Source organism: Oncorhynchus gorbuscha, linkage group LG14 (genome assembly GCF_021184085.1).
Source record: "Oncorhynchus gorbuscha isolate QuinsamMale2020 ecotype Even-year linkage group LG14, OgorEven_v1.0, whole genome shotgun sequence".
In the NCBI taxonomy this organism is placed as follows: Eukaryota; Metazoa; Chordata; class Actinopteri; order Salmoniformes; family Salmonidae; genus Oncorhynchus; species Oncorhynchus gorbuscha.
This window is the reverse complement of record NC_060186.1, coordinates 65,762,735-65,785,060: the sequence shown is the minus strand read 5'-3', so window position 1 is coordinate 65,785,060 and position 22,326 is coordinate 65,762,735. Positions and strand designations below refer to the sequence as shown.

Sequence of the window (22,326 nt, the reverse complement as noted above, 5' to 3'; positions counted from 1 at the left end):
AAATGTTATTTGTCACATGATTCGTAGACAACAGGTGTGGACTAACAGTGAAATGCTTACTTTACGGTCCCTTCCTAACAATGGAGAGAGAACAAAAATAGAGAAATAATAGAATACAAAACACGTAATAATAAAAGTAATAATAAATACGCAATGAGTAACAATAACTTGGCTATATACACAGGATACCAGTACCGAGTCGATGTGCAGGGATACGAGGTAATTCAGGTAAATATGTACAGTACTACTTTGAAGAATCTAAAATCCAAAATATATTTAGATTGAACACTTTTTTTGGTTACTACATGATTGAATGTGTTATTTCATAGTTTTGATGTCTTCACTATTACTCTACAATGTAGAAAATAGAAAAATAAAGAAAAACTCTTGAATGAGTAGGTGTGTTCAAACTTTTGACTGGCACTGTACATATAACTAGGAATAAAGTGACTAGGCAATAGCATAGACCATAAACAGTGGCAGCAGCGTATGTGATGTGTCAAAAAAAGTTAGTTGTTTCCAATATGACAGACATTTGATGGACCTCTGATTGATTTACACTCCTACCAGCCTGCGGTCTGATTGGTTCACACTTCCCAGCCTGTGGGATAAACTCTGCTGATTGGTTCACACTCTTCAGACAGAATACTGGTAGGTTGACCCTCCCCAGCCTGTGGGGCTACACTCTCAACTCTGGGGAACATTAAATATGTCTTGGAGACTGCATTGAGTCTTTATAAGTCATGACAGCTCTAATACATGTTGTCTCAACTTCATATTGTCAGATCACTGCATCGCTTCATTTCAGTTAGCATTAACCTCAGTCTCGACTATCGCTATTAGAAATCAACAGATATACAGTGGGGCAAAAAAGTATTTAGTCAGCCACCAATTGTGCAAGTTCTCCCACTTAAAAAGATGAGAGAGGCCTGTAATTTTCATCATAGGTACACTTCAACTATGACAGACAAAATGAGAAAACAAAAATCTAGAAAATCACATTGTAGGATTTGTAATGAATTTATTTGCAAATTATGGTGGAAAATAAGTATTTGGTCAATAACAAAAGTTTATCTCAATACTTTGTTATATACCCAATGACAGAGGTCAAACGTTTTCTGTAAGTCTTCACAGGGTTTTCACACACTGTTGCTGGTATTTTGGCCCATTCCTCCATGCAGATCTCCTCTAGAGCAGTGATGTTTTGGGGCTGTTGCTGGGCAACACAGACTTCCCACTCCCTCCAAAGATTTTCTATGGGGTTGAGATCTGGAGACTGGCTAGGCCACTCCAGGACCTTGAAATGCTTCTTACGAAGCCACTCCTTCATTACCCGGGCGGTGTGTTTGGGATCATTGTCATGCTAAAAGACCCAGCCACGTTTCATCTTCAATGCCCTTGCTGATGGAAGGAGGTTTTCACTCAAAATCTCACGATACATGGCCCCATTCATTCTTTCCTTTACATGGATTAGTCATCCTGGTCCCTTTGCAGAAAATAAGCCCCAAAGCATGATGTTTCCACCCCCATGCTTCACAGTAGGTATGGTGTTCTTTGGATGCAACTCAGCATTCTTTGTCCTCCAAACGAGTTGAGTTGAGTTTTTACCAAAAAGTTATATTTTGGTTTCATCTGACCATATGACATTCTCCCAATCTTCTTCTGGATCATCCAAATGCTCTCTAGCAAACTTCAGATGGGCCTGGACATGTACTGGCTTGAGCAGGGGACACGTCTGGCACTGCAGGATTTGAGTCCCTGGCGGCGTAGTGTGTTACTGATGGTAGGCTTTGTTACTTTGGTCCCAGCTCTCTGCAGGTCAATCACTAGGTCTCCCCGTGTGGTTCTGGGATTTTTGCTCACCGTTCTTGTGATCATTTTGACCCCACGGGGTGAGATCTTGCGTGGAGCCCCAGATCGAGGGAGATTATCAGTGGTCTTGTTTGTCTTCCATTTCCTAATAATTGCTCCCACAGTTGATTTCTTCAAATCAAGCTGCTTACCTATTGCAGATTCAGTCTTCCCAACCTGGTGCAGGTCTACAATTTTGTTTCTGGTGTCCTTTGATAGCTCTTTGGTCTTGGCCATAGTGGAGTTTGGAGTGTGACTGTTTGAGGTTGCTTGTTTTTAGGTGACCAAGTACTTATTTTCCATCATAATTTTCAAATAAATAAATAAAAAATCCTACGATGTGATTTTCTGGAGAAAAAAATCTAATTTTGTCTGTCATTTTGTCTGTCATCGTCAAATTTACAGGCCTCTCTCATCATTTTAAGTGGGAGAACTGACTAAATACTTTTTTGCCCCACTGTAGCTGTTTGAACAGTTTCAAATTTCTGGGGAGAATAGTGTTACACTGTCTTTAGATAATCTGTCTCTTCTTTAAATATTGAATACTGTATATCAAGCAGCCCACTTCAGCCCACCATACATAGCACAGGAGGTTGGTGGCACTTTAATTGGGGAGGACGGGCTCATGTTAATGGCTGGTGCTCTCAGACGAGACTATTCTGAGTAGATAGCCAGAGCTAATTTATTTCCATTGACGCACAACGACTATACCACTAAGCTAAGAATGACGTGAATAATCAAGTTAATAAATGCTGGGTAGTTAGATAGCATATCGATAATATACTGGCAAGTTCAATGTATTATTAGGCGGTTTGTAAGGATAGCATAACCAACACAGTCAGCCAACATAACGTGTAGCGTAAATAATTTGTAAAGTCATTACTTTATTACATTGCTCAACATTTTCTAAACATTTGTCATAATTAGTTAAAGCAATTCATTTGTTTCCGCTCTCGTCGGACTTCCGCTGCATATTTTCCGCCATTTTCTTCAAATCATAAAACGCTGTAAAGCCACGGTCATTTCCTGAAGAATTGCATTAAGAGCCCTAAAAGTACGGAAATAGTGTGCACTGCATGTATACTTCGTATTTTGGCAAATGTAGTACGACATCTGGAAACTTTTAGCATACTAACTCTATCCATGCTATGACCAATAAGCGTACTACATACTCAATTTACGTCACAAATAGTGCAGTTAGTGGGCTTAGTACCAACAATTCTGAAATCTTCATCCCTAACTATAACATTTTCAGACAAGATAGAATGTCCAAAGGGGGCGGTTTTGCAATCTACTGCAAAGATAGCCTACAGAGTTCTGTCCTACTATCCAAGTCTGTACCCAAACAATTTGAACTTCTACTTTTAAAAATCCACCTCTCTAAAAACAAGTCTCTCACCGTTGCCGCCTGCTATAGACCACCCTCTGCCCCCAGCTGTGCTCTGGACACCATATGTGAACTGATTGCCCCCATCTATCTCCAGAGCTCGTGCTGCTAGGCGACCTAAACTGGAACATGCTTAACACCTCAGCTATCCTACAATCTAAGATTGATGCCCTCAATCTCACACAAATTATCAATGAACCTACCAGGTACCACCCCAAAGCCGTAAACACGGGCACCCTCATAGATATCATCCTAACCAACTGTAAATACACCTCTGTTGTTTTCAACCAAGATCTCAGCGATCACTGCCTCATTGCCTGCATCCGTAATGGGTCAGCAGTCAAATGACCTCCACTCATCACTGTCAAACGCTCCCTGAAACACTTCAGCATGCAGGCCTTTCTAATCGAGGTATCCTGGTAGGATATTGATCTCATCCCGTCAGTAGAGGATGCCTGTTTGTTTTTTAAATGCTTTCCTCACCATTTTAAATAAGCATGCCCCATTCAAGAAATGTAGAACCAAGAACAGATATAGCCCTTGGTTCTCTCCAGATCTGACTGCCCTTAACCAACACAAAAACATCCTATGGTGTTCTGCATTAGCATCGAACAGCCCTCTTGATATGCACATTTTCAGGGAAGCTAGAAACCAATATACACAGGCAGATAGAAAAGCCAAGGCTAGCTTTTTCAAGCAGAAATTTGCTTCCCGCAACACAAACTCAAAAACGTTCTGGGACACCCAAAGTCCATGGAGAATAAGAACACCTCCTCCCAGCTGCCCACTGCACTGAGGATAGGAAACACTGTCACCACCGATAAATCCACTATAATTGTGAATTTCAATAAGCATTTTTCTACGGCTGGCCATACTTTCCACTTGGCTACCCCTAACCCGGTCAACAGCACTGCACCCCCCACAGCAACTCGCCCAAGCCTTCCCCTTTTCTCCTTCTCCAAAATACAGTCAGCTGATGTTCTGAAAGAGCTGCACAATCTGGACCCCTACAAAATGCCGGGCTAGACAATCTGGACCCTTTCTTTCTAAAATGATCTGCCGAAATTGTCCAGAGAGCCTCTAAGTCAATGACACGGTAGAGAAAAGAAAGTCTATATACAGTGTGTGCAAAAGGCATGACATAGGCAATAAATAGGCCAGAGGAGCGAATAATTACAATTTAGCAGATTAACACTGGAATGAGCAGATGATGATACTGGTGTGCAAAAGAGCAGAAACGTAAATAAAATAAAAACAGTATGGGGGTGAGGAAGGTAGATTGGGTGGGCTATTTACAGATGGACTATGTACAGCTGCAGTGATCGGTTAGCTGCTCAGATAGTAGAAATGATTCATTTTGCATATGGTTTCCTAGAAACAAGGGTGACTAAACTAAACCTTTGGCTCAATTTTACCCTACTCTTCCCTACAGCACTTTTTTTCTGTTCTGACAATAACACAGCTGACCTTGTGGCTTCCATCAAAGGAAACAGCTTTATTGACAAAATATCTGAGAAAGATCGACACACTTCTGTGAAAACAAGTTTCCATCAGTACAAAAGAACGAACACCACTGACTCCTTATCAAACGGGTCAAAAACAGGCTAAATCAAAGTTTGAACATGTGCCGAATACAACAGGTGTAGACCTTACAGTGAAATGCTTACTTACGAGCCCCTAACCAACAGTGCAGTTTCAAAAAATACTGAGGCAACTCTCATGGTTGATGCATTGCAGCAATTTTGTGGATTAATAGTCAACATGACTTGTTTGCATTTTGGCAACTTGAAAGAAAAACGACAATGTGCAGTATGTGTTTATTTTTATTTTTACAATGGTCTACTTTTTTTACAGCAATTCACATGGCCCTCTTATTTAGCTTGATTCAGTATCTCTGGTACATATGTGACCTGTTTCAGGAAACTAGGCGTATGGCCACATATGGTCGGTCACATATGGCTTGGGTTCCTTACTCCCTTGATGCCACAGATAAAGCGGAATAGTGGAAGTTGAAATACAATAATATTTCATTCGTTGTAAATGTTTGTTTGTGTTTACAGGGAAAGCGTATCCTCCAGAGTTCTACTACGACACGTACAGTCCGCTGTGGCAGAACCGGCCTAGAGTCTATGGCTTCAAACTGCAGTGGACCCAGATGAATCCCAACGCTGTGGATCGCATCGTGGCCTACCGCCTCGGCATACGCCAGGTAGAAGTTTGTGTGTGTGTGCGTGTGTGTGTGTGTGTGTGTGTGTGTGCGTGTGTGTGTGTGTGTGTGTGTGTGTGTGTGTGTGTGTGTGTGTGTGTGTGTGTGTGTGTGTGTGTGTGTGTGTGTGTGTGTGTGTGTGTGTGTGTGTGTGTGTGTGTGTGTGGAGGTGTTTGCTGAACCTAACCCCAACCCTGGACGTAAAAAGGCCTTTACAGATGACAGAAGAATGACATGATAGAGAAAATAGCAGGAATAAACGTCATGGACATAGAGGCTCTCTGGATATTCTCAACTCGTTTTGTTCTCCTTGGATGGCTCCATCGGCCCTGTGGAGAGAGAGCATCCCGTGGAGAAAGAGCACCCTGTGGAGAGAACACCCTGTGGAGAGACCACCCTGTGGAGAGAACACCCTGTGGAGAAAGAGCACCCTGTGGAGAAAGAGCACCCTGTGGAGAGAACACCCTGTGGAGAGAACACCCTGTGGAGAAAGAGCACCCTGTGGAGAAAGAGCACCCTGTGGAGAGAACACCCTGTGGAGAGAGAGCACCCTGTGGAGAAAGGAGTGGGAGCCGTTGGACCTTCAGATAGAGGAAAGGCTTCAGATAACAGTCAGCATTGATTTGTGGTCGTCCCAGGCTACTTTAAGAATGTCAATCCTTCTCTCTTTCCTCACTCTCTCACAATTTCTTATTCTCTCATCCTTTAATTTTTTTTACCTTTATTTAACCAGGCAAGTCAGTTAAGAACACATTCTTATTTTCAATGACGGCCTGGGAACAGTGGGTTAACTGCCTGTTCAGGGGCAGAACGACAGATTTGTACCTTGTCAGGTCAGGGGTTTGAACTCGCAACCTTCCGGTTACTAGTCCAACGCTCTAACCACTAGGCTACGCTGCCGCCCTCTCTCCCTCTGGTTCTCTTTTTCTCTCTCCTTGTCTGATTTCTCTTTCTCTCAGTCTCACACTTCCTACATCGTGGTGAAAGACAACTCCCCTGTCAAGAAACGTTTTCTACAGCAACTGTTGTATCACCCAATTAAGCATCCATCCAGTCTAGTGGGCGTTTGTAGTGTGCTTGCGGTGATGCCTTCTGAATTGTCCCAGAGTGGATTATAGTAGTGTTGTATTGTACTTTGTGGTATTGCTAGTTGTATTGGTTGTAGTAGTCTATTGTGTTGTTAGGTAAAAGGTTCAGCTACATAGCCATGTGAACACTGTTGTGCCTAGCTTCTATGTGTCTTTGCCTCAAACGTTTCACAACATTAGCATGTTGGTAGCGTGGTTAAACTGAGGCTTGATGCCACTATATGTGGCCTCTTTTATTTGACCCATAATAATACCCTACTGTGACAAAGTGGCTCCCTCCTTATGGTCACAGCAGGCATTGACTTTCACAACATATAGTAATGTGGGCTCGGTCTCTACACAGTCTGTTGATGGGCTGGGAAACTGTTGGTCATGTCAGGCTTGATCACAATAATCACCACCATTCAAGGAAGATACTGTATTCAGACATTGCTTTAAGGACTGTATGTTGTAGTTTCTGTTGGCCTTTATCGGTTCAGAAGAAGCTCTTATTCAGAACAACTGCATTACAGGCGACAGTAAAGCCTTCCGAACTGACCTCTGATCTCTGCCCAAACTGAGTGAGTCTTATACCTGCCGTTCTAATCTGTTAGTATAATTCCATATTTGTTTCCTTCTACACCCCGTCAGGAATTTACACTTGAAAAACACATTAAAACTGAGCATGTTTGTGTACCGCAATTTTTTTTCTGTCAACGATCTCGATCGGCTTGTTTGGTAATAAATGAGGATGTGCTCGCATGACGCGTTCATCCATCGTGGGAGCCAACGATACGCCGGCTTCCTGCTTGCCAGGCAGGCTGTTATTTGAGCCCTTGCCAGGAAGATACATTCACTCTTCCTTCGCTGGCATTCAACTGGTCCTTTTCACAATTTCACAGATTAATTCTGTGCCGGTGCTAAAATGGGCCCACAGTAATTCAGCAATCACATTAACATTCTAATCTGTTTTGCTGTTGTTTGGAGAGAGAAAGAAATAAGGAAATAGGTCTTCCTGTCTGCACTCTTTTGCTTTTGTGGTTTTTATCTCCTACCTTGCAAGCAGAAAATCGTTGTTAGCGAGAATATATTTTCTTTCCACTCCCCCCCTCATCTCAACTAGGCTGGGTATCCTTGGCCTCCCTACCTGCTGTGTTCTTAGATACAGGAGGCATATGCTGAGAAGAGGTTAAGAAGGAGTTTATCGGTAACATTTACTTCTCCTTCATGTTTCATCTGGGTGAGACTCTCCATGTTTCATCTGGGTGAACCTCTCCATGTTTCATCTGGGTGAGCCTCTCCAAGTTTCATCTGGGTGAACCTCTCCATGTTCATCTGGGTGAACCTCTCCATGTTTCATCTGGATGAGCCTCTCCAGGTTTCATATGGGTGAGCCTCTCCATGTTTCATATGGGTGAGCCTCTCCATGTTTCATCTGGGTGAGCCTCTCCATGTTTCATCTGGGTGAGCCTCTCCATTTTTCATCTGGGTGAGCCTCTCCATGTTTCATCTGGGTGAGCCTCTCCATGTTTCATCTGGTTGAGCCTCTCCATTTTTCATCTGGGTGAGCCTCTCCATGTTTCATCTGGGTGAGCCTCTCCATGTTTCATCTGGGTGAGCCTCTCCATGTTTCATCTGGTTGAGCCTCTCTTTCATGTTTCATCTGGGTGAGCCTCTCTTTCATATTTCATCTGGGTGAGCCTCTCCATGTTCCATCTGGTTGAGCCTCTCCATTTTTCATCTGGGTGAGCCTCTCCATGTTTCATCTGGGTGAGCCTCTCCATGTTTCATCTGGGTGAGCCTCTCCATGTTTCATCTGGTTGAGCCTCTCCATGTTTCATCTGGGTGAGCCTCTCTTTCATGTTTCATCTGGGTGAGACTCTCTTTCATATTTCATCTGGGTGAGCCTCTCCATGTTCCATCTGGGTGAGCCTCTCTTTCATATTTCATCTGGGTGAGCCTCTCCATGTTTCATCTGGGTGAGCCTCTCCTTCATGTTTCATCTGGGTGAGCCTCTCTTTCATGTTTCATCTGGGTGAGCCTCTCTTTCATGTTTCATCTGGGTGAGCCTCTCCTTTCATCTGGGTGATGCTCTTCTTCATGTTTCATCTGGGTGATGCTCTCCTTCATGTTTCATCTGGGTGATGCTCTCCTTCATGTTTCGTCAGCCAAGAAATGATCTTGACCCTTTTTTACTTTTCCAATTTTCTTCCTTTGCGATGAGCGTTCTGATTTCATCCCTCTTGGTGATTGTGAAATCGATGGAACATGAACGAGTAAGGAGAAGAGAGGGAGCATAGAAGAGCAGGAGAGGGAGAGTGAGAGGAAGGGATGTAGGAGAAGAGGCCCCTTCATAAATAAATAAATGCTTAGATAACCCTGGTAGGACACTGAGTGGGGCGCGCTGAGACAGTGGTGCAGTAATGAAAGCGTTGGCACGTGGACCACTCTGTAACGGTATTTGTCATTGGAAGAAGAGGAATCATCGGACCAAAGTGCAGCTTGGTAAGGGTTCATGCTTGATTTATTAAAACTGAACACTATAACAAAAATAAACAAGAGAATACCCGAAACAGTCCTGTAAGGTGAAAACACTAAACAGAAAGTAACTACCCACAAAAACCCTGTGGGAAAAAGCTACCTAAGTAGGGTTCCCAATCAGAGACAACGATAGACAGCTATCCCTGATTGAGAACGATACCAGGCCAAAACAAAGAAATACAAAAACATAGCAAAAGGAACATAGAATGCCCACCCAAATCACACCCTGACCAAACCAAAATAGAGACATAAAAAGCTCTAAGGTCAGGTCGTGACACACTCTTCCTACACACCAGTCCTCCTCTCCTCTACCTGCTATTTATAGCCAGAGCAGACCAGCGGATACTACACCTGTTCTGTTCTGTTCCTCTTCCATTCCCACAGAATCATTATCAGTCCCCCTCACTGCTGCCTTTGAATTAATACTGAGGGCTGGTGGGCTTTATGCCTCTGTAATGAATGGCTCTCTGTTATCGGCTAGGGCCTGGACAGACAGGCGGACGGGCAAGCTCGGACGGTCGGGCTGAGGAGAGACAGTGTGAAACCGTAGTTGAAAGGAAGGAACGTAGGAGTGAGGAGAAGTACAACGCAGAATCACAGATCACCTTGGCTGCTGTCTGTCTGTCTGTCTGTCTGTCTGTCTGTCTGTCTGTCTGTCTGTCTGTCTGTCTGTCTGTCTGTCTGTCTGTCTGTCTGTCTGTCTGTCTGTCTGTCTGTCTGTCTGTCTGTCTGTCTGTCTGTCTGTCTGTCTGTCTGTCTGTCTGCCTGCCTGCCTGCCTGCCTGCCTGTTCCCTTCTGGCCCTGCTTCTGTACACTCACTACTTCAAGGCAAGGAAGCCTTTTCCTTTTTACTCTCTCTCTCTTTCTCTTTCCTTCCTTCTCTCATTCATTGCAATGAGGCAATGACAGTCTTTTCCTTCTTACTCTGCTCTGTCTCTCTTTCTCCCTCTCTTTCTCCTCCTCCAGAGTCAATTGATCTGTCAGTCAGTGTTGGATCAGTACGCAGGGTGAGGAGCAACACAGATCAATAGCAGCAGACTAATTACATGCAGCCAATCTCTCTCTCTCTGTCCCCCTTCCTCTCTCTCACTGCCCCCTCTCGTTCTACTTATCTCTCTCTCTTTATCTCTCTCCCTCTCTCTTTCTCCCTCTCTCTCGTAATATTGCGAAGCCACTTTGATTTGTCCTACGTTTCACTCTGCTCCCGCTCCTCTCTTTGAGCAACTCCTCTGATTCTTAAAGTTCCCGTGCAAATCCCACAAATTGTTGCTGCAGTCAAGTGAACTTACATGTGATAAGACACTCTGCCTCTGTCTGACTCCCTCTTAACAAACACTTTGAGTGAAAGGTAATGGCATAAGCAGAAAATAATAATTGCGTCAAGTGGCAACGAGTCAAACAAACAATAATGGGGAAATAAAACAGAAATACCAAACTTAAGGAAGTCGAACAGAGACCCATTGTTGGAAATAACGTTCAAATAGTGAACGGGTTCTGTAATGAGCAATTGTAGTTCGATTTAATTATTTAAAAGAGAATTCTGTTCCCTGATGGTGGAAAGATGGATTCATCAGCTTCCATTTGCTCAGTCAGTTTGAGGCAGAGTGGTTCTGAAGCCAAGATTGGCATTTAAGGCCTCCATCTGCCGTTAACAGCAGTTACTACTTCCTCACACACGCACACACACACATGCACGCACACACACACATGCATGCACACTCACACACAAACGCTCCTGGGCACTCATATACGCACACACACACTTCCTCAACTCTCATCCCGAACCCTTCCAATTCATGCCAATTAGCAGAGGTGCCTTTTGTACTCTGTGGTAGAGTGTAAATTAAAAGGGTTGGCGCAAGCAGTTACAGCCTGTGTACAATTATCAATAACAGACAAAAGCAGATTTACCTGTGAACCTAACTTAATGACAACTCTCAGTCGGTAATTACAGAGCAGACACACTCTAGTTAATTACTTAATTGTCTCTGGCCTAACAAACACACACGCACGTATACACACACACACACACACATTGCATCATTACAAACTCATCTATCACTACTCTCTTTCCCTCTCTCCTCCCTCTCCCTCTCTAGCCTGGCTTCAAACATTCACACAGACATATGGTGACTAATTGTGATGCAGAAGCTGTTACAATCCTCTTTTCCAGGTCTCTGCTATCCTACAACTGATACTCTACGAGAAAATACAACCCTCTTTCCTCTCTGTCTTTCTCTTTCTGGCCCCTCTCTCTTCTCCCCCTCTCTCTCTTTCCTTCTACTCTCTCTCTTTCCTTTTACTCTCTCTCTTTCCTTCTACTCTCTGTCTTTCCTTCTACTCTCTCTCTCTTTCCTTCTACTCTCTCTCTTTCCTTCTACTCTCTCTCTTTCCTTCTACTCTCTCTCTCCTTCTACTCTCTCTCTCTCTCTCTCTCTCTCTCTGGAGTGATTGTGGGAGCGACTGGAATTATTTTCACTCTATTGGGTTTCGGTGTCTATAAATGCATATACACTACTGTTCAAAGGTTTGGGGTCACTTAGACATGTCCTTGTTTTTTAAATAAAAGCACATTTTTGGTCCATTAAAATAACATCACATTAATCAGAAATACAGTGTGATCAATTAGCCTTTTAAAATGATAAACTTGAATTAGCTACTGTAACACAACGTGCCATTGGAACACAGGAGTGATGGTTGCTGATAATGGGCCTATGTAGATATTCCATAGAAAATCAGCCCGTTTCCAGCTACAATAGTAATTTACAACATTAACAATGTCCACACTGTATTTCTGATCAATTTGATGTTATTTTAATGGACAAAAAAACAGCTTTTCTTTCAAAAACAAGGGCATTTCAAACCCCAAAACTTTGAACAGTAGTGTATATTGAGGGATTTGGTTGTTGTAAGGTTATACTGTCTCAATATAACTAAGCACGTATAGGGGTGGTGGGACAGTTGAGGTTGGTTTTCTCGAGGGAGCAACCAGCGGGAGGGGCTGCTAGCAATGGCCACTTCTGGAGGTTTGGAGTTTGAAAAACTTAGTCAGCGGCATTGGGTAAAGATTTCTGTTGCAGCAGGGTGTCCCACGGAAGAATGTAGTTTAGCAGTGGCTACTATCATTGGGTATTATAGCATAAAATCAGCCTCAAGGATGAATAACGCTCTACTGATATTCTTAGATTCCATTGAAAAGGTGAATATGATATAGTTGAGAGTGGTGTTGTGTTGCGGGAGGCACAGACTGTCATGCAGGTGAAAGAGGACCCAAAAGCGACTTAACAGAAACAGAGTTTATTTAAGTCCAAACAGGGAATAACAGAAATCCTCTAGTCTGTAGAGGGGAATAACTGGAGAAGCGGCCACAGACTGCAGGTCGCTTCGGGTAGGCGCAGGCCGTAGTAGACAGAGACACCTGCTCACACGCAGCATCTGATGAAGGCAAAAAACACGACAGGACAGGGCGATACACAATCACAGCAAAAACACGACAGGACAGGGCGAAACGCAATCACAGCATGGTGAATACTAAACAAGGAACCGACGGGACAGGAACGGAACACAAAGGAATAAATAGGGACTCTAATCAGGGGAAAGGATCGGGAACAGGTGTGGGAAGACTAAATGATGATTAGGGGAATAGGAACAGCTGGGAGCAGGAACGGAACGATAGAGAGAAGAGAGAGCGAGAGAGTGAGAGGGGAGGGGGAGAGAGAGGGATAGAAAGAGGGAAAGAACCCAATAAGACCAGCAGAGGGAAACGAACAGAATGGGGAGCACAGGGACAAGACATGATAATAAATGACAAACATGACAGTACCCCCCACTCACCGAGCGCCTCCTGGCGCACTCGAGGAGGAATCCTGGCGGCAACGGAGGAAATCATCGATGAGTGAACGGTCCAGCACGTCCCGAGACGGAACCCAACTCCTCTCCTCAGGACCGTAACCCTCCCAATCCACTAAGTATTGGTGACCCCGTCCCCGAGAACGCATGTCCATGATCTTATGTACCTTGTAAATAGGTGCGCTCTCGACAAGGACGGGAGGGGGAGGGAAGACGAACGGGGGTGCGAAGAAAGGGCTTAACACAGGAGACATGGAAGACAGGATGGACGCGACGAAGATGTCGCGGAAGAAGCAGTCGCACAGCGACAGGATTGACGACCTGGGAGACACGGAACGGACCAATGAACCGCGGAGTCAACTTACGAGAAGCTGTCGTAAGAGGAAGGTTGCGAGTGGAAAGCCACACTCTCTGGCCGCAACAATACCTTGGACTCTTAATCCTGCGTTTATTGGCGGCTCTCACCGTCTGTGCCCTGTAACGGCAAAGTGCAGACCTCACCCTCCTCCAGGTGCGCTCACAACGTTGGACAAACGCTTGAGCGGAGGGAACGCTGGACTCGGCAAGCTGGGATGAGAACAGAGGAGGCTGGTAACCCAGACTACTCTGAAACGGAGATAACCCGGTAGCAGACGAAGGAAGCGAATTCTGCCCAAGACGCAGGGTTTCTGAAAGAAAGGCTGCGTAGTATGCGACCAATCGTCTGATTGGCCCTCTCTGCTTGACCGTTAGACTGGGGATGAAACCCGGAAGAGAGACTGACGGACGCACCAATCAAACGACAGAACTCCCTCCAAAACTGTGACGTGAATTGCGGGCCTCTGTCTGAAACGGCGTCTAACGGGAGGCCATGAATTCTGAATACATTCTCAATAATGATTTGTGCCGTCTCCTTAGCGGAAGGAAGTTTAGCGAGGGGAATGAAATGTGCCGCCTTAGAGAACCTATCGACAACCGTCAGAATCACAGTCTTCCCCGCAGACAAAGGCAGACCGGTAATGAAGTCTAAGGCAATGTGAGACCATGGTCGAGAAGGAATGGGGAGCGGTCTGAGACGACCGGCAGGAGGAGAGTTACCCGACTTAGTCTGCGCGCAGTCCGAACAAGCAGCCACGAAACGGCGCGTGTCACGCTCCTGAGTCGGCCACCAAAAGCGCTGGCGAATAGACGCAAGAGTGCCTCGAACACCGGGATGACCAGCTAACTTGGCAGAGTGAGCCCACTGAAGAACAGCCAGACGAGTGGAAACAGGAACGAAAAGGAGGTTACTAGGACAAGCGCGCGGCGACGCAGTGTGCGTGAGTGCTTGCTTAACCTGTCTTTCAATTCCCCAGACTGTTAACCCGACAACACGCCCATAAGGAAGAATCCCCTCGGGATCAGTAGAAGCCACAGAAGAACTAAACAGACGGGATAAGGCATCAGGCTTGGTGTTCTTGCTACCCGGACGGTAAGAAATCCCAAACTCGAAACGAGCGAAAAACAACGCCCAACGAGCTTGACGGGCATTAAGTCGTTTGGCAGAACGGATGTACTCAAGGTTCTTATGGTCTGTCCAAACGACAAAAGGAACGGTCGCCCCTCCAACCACTGTCGCCATTCGCCTAGGGCTAAGCGGATGGCGAGCAGTTCACGGTTACCCACATCATAGTTGCGCTCAGATGGCGACAGGCGATGAGAAAAATAAGCGCAAGGATGAACCTTATCGTCAGACTGGAAGCGCTGGGATAGAATGGCTCCCACGCCTACCTCTGAAGCGTCAACCTCGACAATGAATTGTCTAGTGACGTCAGGAGTAACGAGGATAGGAGCGGACGTAAAACGTTCTTTTAGAAGATCAAAAGCTCCCTGGGCGGAACCGGACCACTTAAAACACGTCTTGACAGAAGTAAGAGCTGTGAGAGGGGCAGCAACTTGACCGAAATTACGAATGAAACGCCGATAGAAATTAGCGAAACCTAAAAGCGCTGCAACTCGACACGTGACCTTGGAACGGGCCAATCACTGACAGCTTGGACCTTAGCGGAATCCATCTGAATGCCTTCAGCGGAAATAACGGAACCGAGAAAAGTAACGGAGGAGACATGAAAAGAGCACTTCTCAGCCTTTACGTAGAGACAATTCTCTAAAAGGCGCTGTAGAACACGTCGAACGTGCTGAACATGAATCTCGAGTGACGGAGAAAAAATCAGGATATCGTCAAGATAGACAAAAACAAAAATGTTCAGCATGTCTCTCAGAACATCATTAACTAATGCCTGAAAAACAGCTGGCGCATTGGCGAGACCGAACGGCAGAACCCGGTACTCAAAATGCCCTAACGGAGTGTTAAACGCCGTTTTCCACTCGTCCCCCTCTCTGATGCGCACGAGATGGTAAGCGTTACGAAGGTCCAACTTAGTAAAGCACCTGGCTCCCTGCAGAATCTCGAAGGCTGATGACATAAGGGGAAGCGGATAACGATTCTTAACCGTTATGTCATTCAGCCCTCGATAATCCACGCAGGGGCGCAGAGTACCGTCCTTCTTCTTAACAAAAAGAACCCCGCCCCGGCCGGAGAAGAAGAAGGCACTATGGTACCGGCGTCAAGAGACACAGACAAATAATCCTCGAGAGCCTTACGTTCGGGAGCCGACAGAGAGTATAGTCTACCTCGAGGAGGAGTGGTCCCCGGAAGGAGATCAATACTACAATCATACGACCGGTGAGGAGGAAGGGAGTTGGCTCGGGACCGACTGAAGACCGTGCGCAGATCATGATATTCCTCCGGCACTCCTGTCAAATCGCCAGGTTCCTCCTGAGAAGTAGGGACAGAAGAAACGGGAGGGATGGCAGACATTAAACACTTCACATGACAAGAAACGTTCCAGGATAGGATAGAATTACTAGACCAATTAATAGAAGGATTATGACATACTAGCCAGGGATGACCCAAAACAACAGGTGTAAACGGTGAACGGAAAATCAAAAAAGAAATAGTCTCACTGTGGTTACCAGATACTGTGAGGGTTAAAGGTAGTGTCTCAAATCTGATACTGGGAAGATGACTACCATCTAAGGCGAACATGGGCGTAGGCTTCTCTAACTCTCTGAAAGGAATGTCATGTTTCCGAACCCATGCTTCGTCCATGAAACAACCCTCAGCCCCAGAGTCTATCAAGGCACTACATGTAGCACCCGAACCGGTCCAGCGTAGGTGGACCGACAAAGTAGTACAGGACTTTGATGGAGAGACTTGAGTAGTTGCGCTCACCTGTAGCCCTCCGCTTACAGATGAGCTCTGGCTTTTACTGGACATGAATTAACAAAATGTCCAGCAACTCCGCAATAGAGGCACAGGCGGTTGGTGATCCTCCGTTCCCTCTCCTTATTCGAGATGCGAATCCCTCCCAGCTGCATGGGCTCAGTCTCAAAGCCAGAGGAGGGAGATGGTTGCGATGCGGAGCAGGGAAACACCGTTGATGCGAGCTCTCTTCCACGAGCCCGGTGACGAAGATCTACCCGTCGTTCTATGCGGATGGCGAGAGCAATCAAAGAGTCCACATCTGAAGGAACCTCCCGGGAGAGAATCTCATCCTTAACCACTGCGTGGAGTCCCTCCAGAAAACGAGCGAGCAGCGCCGGCTCGTTCCACTCACTAGAGGCAGCAAGAGTGCGAAACTCAATAGAATAATCCGTTATGGACCGTTCACCTTGGCATAAGGAAGCCAGGGCCCTAGAAGCCTCCCCACCAAAAACTGAACGGTCAAAAACCCGAATCATCTCCTCTTTAAAGTTCTGGAATTTGTTAGAGCAATCAGCCCTTGCCTCCCAGATAGCTGTGCCCCATTCTCGAGCCCGGCCAGTAAGGAGTGAAATGACGTAAGCAACCCGAGCTCTCTCTCTAGAGTATGTGTTGGGTTGGAGAGAGAACACAATCTCACACTGCGTGAGAAAGGAGCGGCACTCAGTGGGCTGCCCGGAGTAGCAAGGTGGGTTATTAACCTTAGGTTCTGGAGGCTCGGCAGGCCAGGAAGTAACAGGTGGCACGAGACGTAGACTCTGGAACTGTCCAGAGAGGTCGGAAACCTGAGCGGCCAGGTTCTCCACGGCATGGCGAGCAGCAGACAATTCCTGCTCGTGTCTGCCGAGCATGGCTCCTTGGATCTCGACGGCAGTGTAACGAGCGTCTGAAGTCGCTGGGTCCATTCCTTGGTCGGTTCCTTCTGTCATGCAGGTGAAAGAGGACCCAAAAGCGACTTAACAGAAACAGAGTTTATTTAAGTCCAAACAGGGAATAACAGAAATCCTCTAGTCTGTAGAGGGGAATAACTGGAGAAGCGGCCACAGACTGCAGGTCGCCGGGTAGGCGCAGGCCGTAGTAGACAGAGACACCTGCTCACACGCAGCATCTGATGAAGGCAAAAAACACGACAGGACAGGGCGATACACAATCACAGCAAAAACACGACAGGACAGGGCGAAACGCAATCACAGCATGGTGAATACTAAACAAGGAACCGACGGGACAGGAACGGAACACAAAGGAATAAATAGGGACTCTAATCAGGGGAAAGGATCGGGAACAGGTGTGGGAAGACTAAATGATGATTAGGGGAATAGGAACAGCTGGGAGCAGGAACGGAACGATAGAGAGAAGAGAGAGCGAGAGAGTGAGAGGGGGAGGGGGAGAGAGAGGGATAGAAAGAGGGAAAGAACCCAATAAGACCAGCAGAGGGAAACGAACAGAATGGGGAGCACAGGGACAAGACATGATAATAAATGACAAACATGACACAGACGTTGGTATTTCCTCTTATGAATCCAACAAATAAAGTAATACATTATTGTTAGATATCTACAATAGAAATATTTAAAAAATACAATACAAAAAAAAGAAGGTAATTTTTGGATGAAAATCTCCTTTGCTGGAACATGTCGTGTCTCATATGATTTTAAAGAAGGATACTGACGAACTGAAGTTAGCGTTCAGTTTTAAGATTTATGGATTTGATTATGTTCTCTACGCTTCTACTGAACCAAATGCTTTGGTTGTGGAAGAGAGTGGCATTTGTTATGTTATTGCCCAGAGAACGAGCGCAGAGCCCGGTAGCAGCTGTAGCGCTGGTATAGCTAAAGCACCACTGAGAAGGGATGAACAAACTAAGCCGGGTTCAGGGGAAGGGAGAAGGTGGGTAGATGTGGTGGAAAAGTAGGAAAGGGAAGCAGTGTGGCTATGGGGGCAATTGTGGTAGGTCAGGAAAAAAGAATAGGGGGAAACAGTGGTGAGACTGCAATTGAGGTTGCTGGGGGGGTGCTGGAATATGAAATGGGAGTTCAAGAGGAGAGTGCAACTATGGAAAAAGAAGTAGCGGTTTTTAAAGTACCGAGGAGTAAGAGGAAGAATTTAAGGGGTGGCAAAGGGGTGGCAAAGTTCCTCTAATTCCAAGAGGAAGGTAGAGATTTATAAATCAGTTTAGGATAAACAGGTTGTAGAGGCATCTGATGGGCCACAACAAGATAGCGAGAGAAATGTGGTGGAAGGGAGGTATGGGATTGAGAAGGTATGTAATTTTTTTAATTTGACAAAAGGGAAGAAATATATGCAGGATTATAATGTAACAGATTATTTTCCTGAATGTTAATTGTTTATTGAATCCGCAAATTTCTGATGTCAAAAATAACGGTGGGAGGTTTGACAAGCCCTGAAATCTCTAGACTCAAGAAAGTGGTCACGGGAGTGACAAGTGATTTACATTCTAAAGGAAATGAAAGAGTTCAGTCGCAGCCTTAACTCTGTAAAGAAATGTGTTTTCTGTCTCTTATTCTGCATTTTCTTTCGGCCATGAGCAGTTTTAAGATGTTTTAAATGTAAAAGGGTCGAGAGACGTAAAAAAAAGAGCCATAGTGTATGAGTTAATAAAGGGAAAGGGAAGTGACATAAGTTTTCTACAAGAAACGCATAGTAATATGGAAAATGAAGTTACGTGTCAACAGGAGTGGGGGGGGGCAGTGGTGTGTTGGCACAAAAACTCAAAACGTTGGGGTGTGGACATCCTGTTCTCAAGAGGGTTTTTGCCTTTATCATATGAGGTTGAGGGGAGGTTATTAAAAGTTAGAGCCAGATATGAAAACATCACAATGTGTCTGATAGATGTATATGCCAGTAGTGGCAGTTGAGAGGGTTTGTTTTTTAGAGACATTATCAAATACCATTGAGAAATGTAATACTGAGGATTATTTATTTATTGCTGGGGACTTTAACTGCACAGTCAGTGATTTAGACAGAAATCACAAAGAACCTCATAAAGCCTTATTGTGAAACATGAACAGTGTGATATTTGGAGGAGTCAACATGGAGGCACGAGACAGTACACATGAGCCCAAGTGAGAGAGAACACCATCTCTCTGGCCAGGTTAGATAGATTTTATTGTTTTGAGCATCAATCTCAGATCTGTAAATCAAGTGTGATAACCCCAGTGGGATTTTCTGATCATTGTTTAATAACAGAGGTCGTGTATATTACAGTTTTTCTCAATTGCTAAAACACTAAAACCCATTGGCTGAACAACGTTCTCAGTTGCCTGGACTCATTTAGATAATTATGTAATCTGTTGTCAATACCTTAAACCATTTCACATGGTAAAACACAATTTGCAGATCTCACTTAGACTTTTCAGCAAAACTCTAAACACATTCTCATTCTCAAAACACTTTCTGCACTCTAATGTACATGTCATCCATACTGGTAAACACAAGTGGCAACGATCAAATACAAATAGAGAACATATGTCATTGATTGAACACAACCACTCAAAATGGATTTAACCTGTTTCAAATGATGCGACACAACCAATATAAGCCAGTTCAGAGAGCAAACAGGTTGTTGAAGGTGGGAAAGTCTGAGAATGGATACTGTAGTACAGTGCATTGTAGGCTGTATACTGTACAATGGATGAATTGTATGGCCCTGAACATTGTGCTTTCCATTTATTAACAGTACTGACTGCTCAATAGATTTTGACTGGTTGCAGGTTCATATCAATAAAGAACAAGAATTACAGTATCACAGAGACAAAGAACAAGTTTGTGAGATGCAGGGTACAGTACTGTAAAAATAGAGGTACAAGGAGGAGGAAGAACAAAAAAACTAATTGCAAAGAGCAAAGCAGAGTAGTAATTTCTGATCAATTTTGAGCTACTATGATAGAACATGACGGGAAAAAATGAATATTTTTTTAGATTAAAAATGTATTTCTCCCTGAGAATTGTATGTTTTGAACAATGTGTTTTCTATTTTTCGTTGTATTGTTTACTGACTGCTTGAGAGTGTATATTATTCTGATCACTTTGTTTATGATTTGAGAGCAGTGTTTGATTTTGAACACAGGTAAAACTGTTTTGAGGCGAATGTTTCATTTTGCAAGAGGAGTCAGAGGTTATAGTGCTTGAAGATTAGGTTTTGTGTTTAATGTTTTCAGGAAATGGAGCAAGGTTTCAGAAATTGTGTTTTAGCAATTGAGAAAAACTGTAATGCTGTAAAACCCTATTTTAATATAATGTTATTGACTTCAGGAAATGTTGTAGTTTGTTCTGGGAGAGGTGGAGGTCTCAAGAGGAAGGTTTTGTATCCCTTCAACATTGGTGGGATATAGGGAAAATCCAGATTCAGCAATTCTTTAATCAGTGCACAATGAACGTCACCACAGACATCACCAGATCAATGAAGGCCCTAGAGTCTGAGATAGTGGAACTCCTGACATTTGTTGAGACCACAGGAGTTCAAGGCCATACTCAGGCCCTCAAGAGAAAAAAAAGCTGCATTGGCAGACCTGCTGAGTATCCGAGCACTTGGGACACTGTTGAGAAGTACGTTTCAGGGAATCTCTGAAATGGATGCAACATCCAAATTTTCTTTGGTTTAGAGAAAAAGAATGGATGCTGAGCTACACAAGTATGAGTGCAAAGAGGATAAAACAGTGACACAACAGTTATTTGAAGGGCTCCCACAAGTGGCTGCAGAAGCTCAGGTTGAGCTAGAACAACCATTGTCTTTGCAGGACATATACACTGCAGTAAAAAGCAAATAGTAGGGCACTAGGCTATTTTTTACTAGGCAAGTCAGTTAAGAACAAATTCTTATTTTCAATGACAGCCTAGGAATAGTGGGTTAACTGCCTGTTCAGGGGCAGAACAACAGATTTGTACCTTGTCAGCTCAGGGGTTTGAACTAGCAACCTTCGGGTTACTAGTCCAATGCTCTAACCACTAGGCTACGCTGCCGCCCCAATGATGATGTTGGTGAAGGATTGGCTAGCAGTAGTTAATGATATTTTGACCGGAGGGTTACTACCGATAAGCTGCAGGCGGGCTGTCCTCACCCTACTGCCAAAAAAGGGTGACCCTAGTGGGGTGAAAAACTTGAGGCTGGTGGCCTTATTGTGCACTGATTATAAGATCCTGTCCAAGGCTTTGTACAACAGGCCGAGGGAGGTGATGGGGCAAATTATACACACAAACCCGTCCTACTGTGATCCCGGCAGGCAGATAGGGGATAACTTTTCCATGATTCTTCATTTTCTGGACACCTCTAGGGCTATTGGGTTGGATGCTGGTCTAATTTCAATTGATCAGGAAAAGGTATTTGACTGAGTTGAACATCAATACTTATGAGGCATTTAGTTTCAGCTCTGGGGGAGATATGGTGACATTGAAAGTGTATCGAAAGTTACCTGTGGCTTGAGTGCTCCTTTTAAAGTGTGTGGAGGTATTAGGCAGGGGTGTTCATTGTCGGGAATGTTATATGCCATCGCTATAGAGCCACAACTAAATAGCATTAGAAGTCGCATTGAAGGGGTGTACCTTTCAGAGGATATTCATCCTATTCATCTCTCAGCCTATGCTGATGATGTAGTTATCTTCTTTGGGACTGGGGGGCAGTATTGAGTAGCTTGGAAATAAAAGGTGCCCAGAGTAAACTGCCTGCTACTCAGGCCCAAAAGCAAGAAAGTGCATATAATTAGTAGATTTGGATAGAAAACACTCTGAGACCACAGGAGTTCGAGGCCATAGTCAGGCCCTCAAGAGAAAAAAAGCTGCATGAATGATGTCTGTGAGTATAACATAACTCATATGGCAGGCAAACTACTGAGAAGAAATCACACCAGGAAGTGGGAAATCTGAGGTTTGTAGTTTTTCAACTCATTGCCTTTCTAATATAAAGTGTAAATGGGGTAATATTGCACTTCCTAAGGCTTCCACTAGATGTCAACAGTCTTTAGAACCTTATTGCAGGCTTCTACAGTGAAGGGAGAGAGAATGAGAGCTGTTTCAACCAGGTGTCTTGCAGAGTGCCGTGAGCTGATCACACGTGCCCCCATGATCAGATTGCCTGGTCTTGCCCGCGCCTCGTGAGTTTTGATTTGTGAACTAAACGCGCTAACAA

The 22,326-nt window shown here is 44.7% G+C and overlaps 1 protein-coding gene across 2 annotated transcripts in view; it reads left to right on the top strand.

The window, feature by feature from the left end:
- LOC123995702 (MAM domain-containing glycosylphosphatidylinositol anchor protein 2-like) overlaps positions 1 to 22,326 on the top strand; it is a 423,303-nt gene that overhangs the window by 296,933 nt on the left and 104,044 nt on the right. For both annotated transcript variants that reach the window (XM_046299372.1, XM_046299371.1), the window contains exon 11: positions 5,299 to 5,447. In XM_046299372.1, coding sequence (XP_046155328.1) covers positions 5,299 to 5,447 — 149 coding nt within the window. The remainder of the gene's footprint in view (positions 1 to 5,298; positions 5,448 to 22,326) is intronic.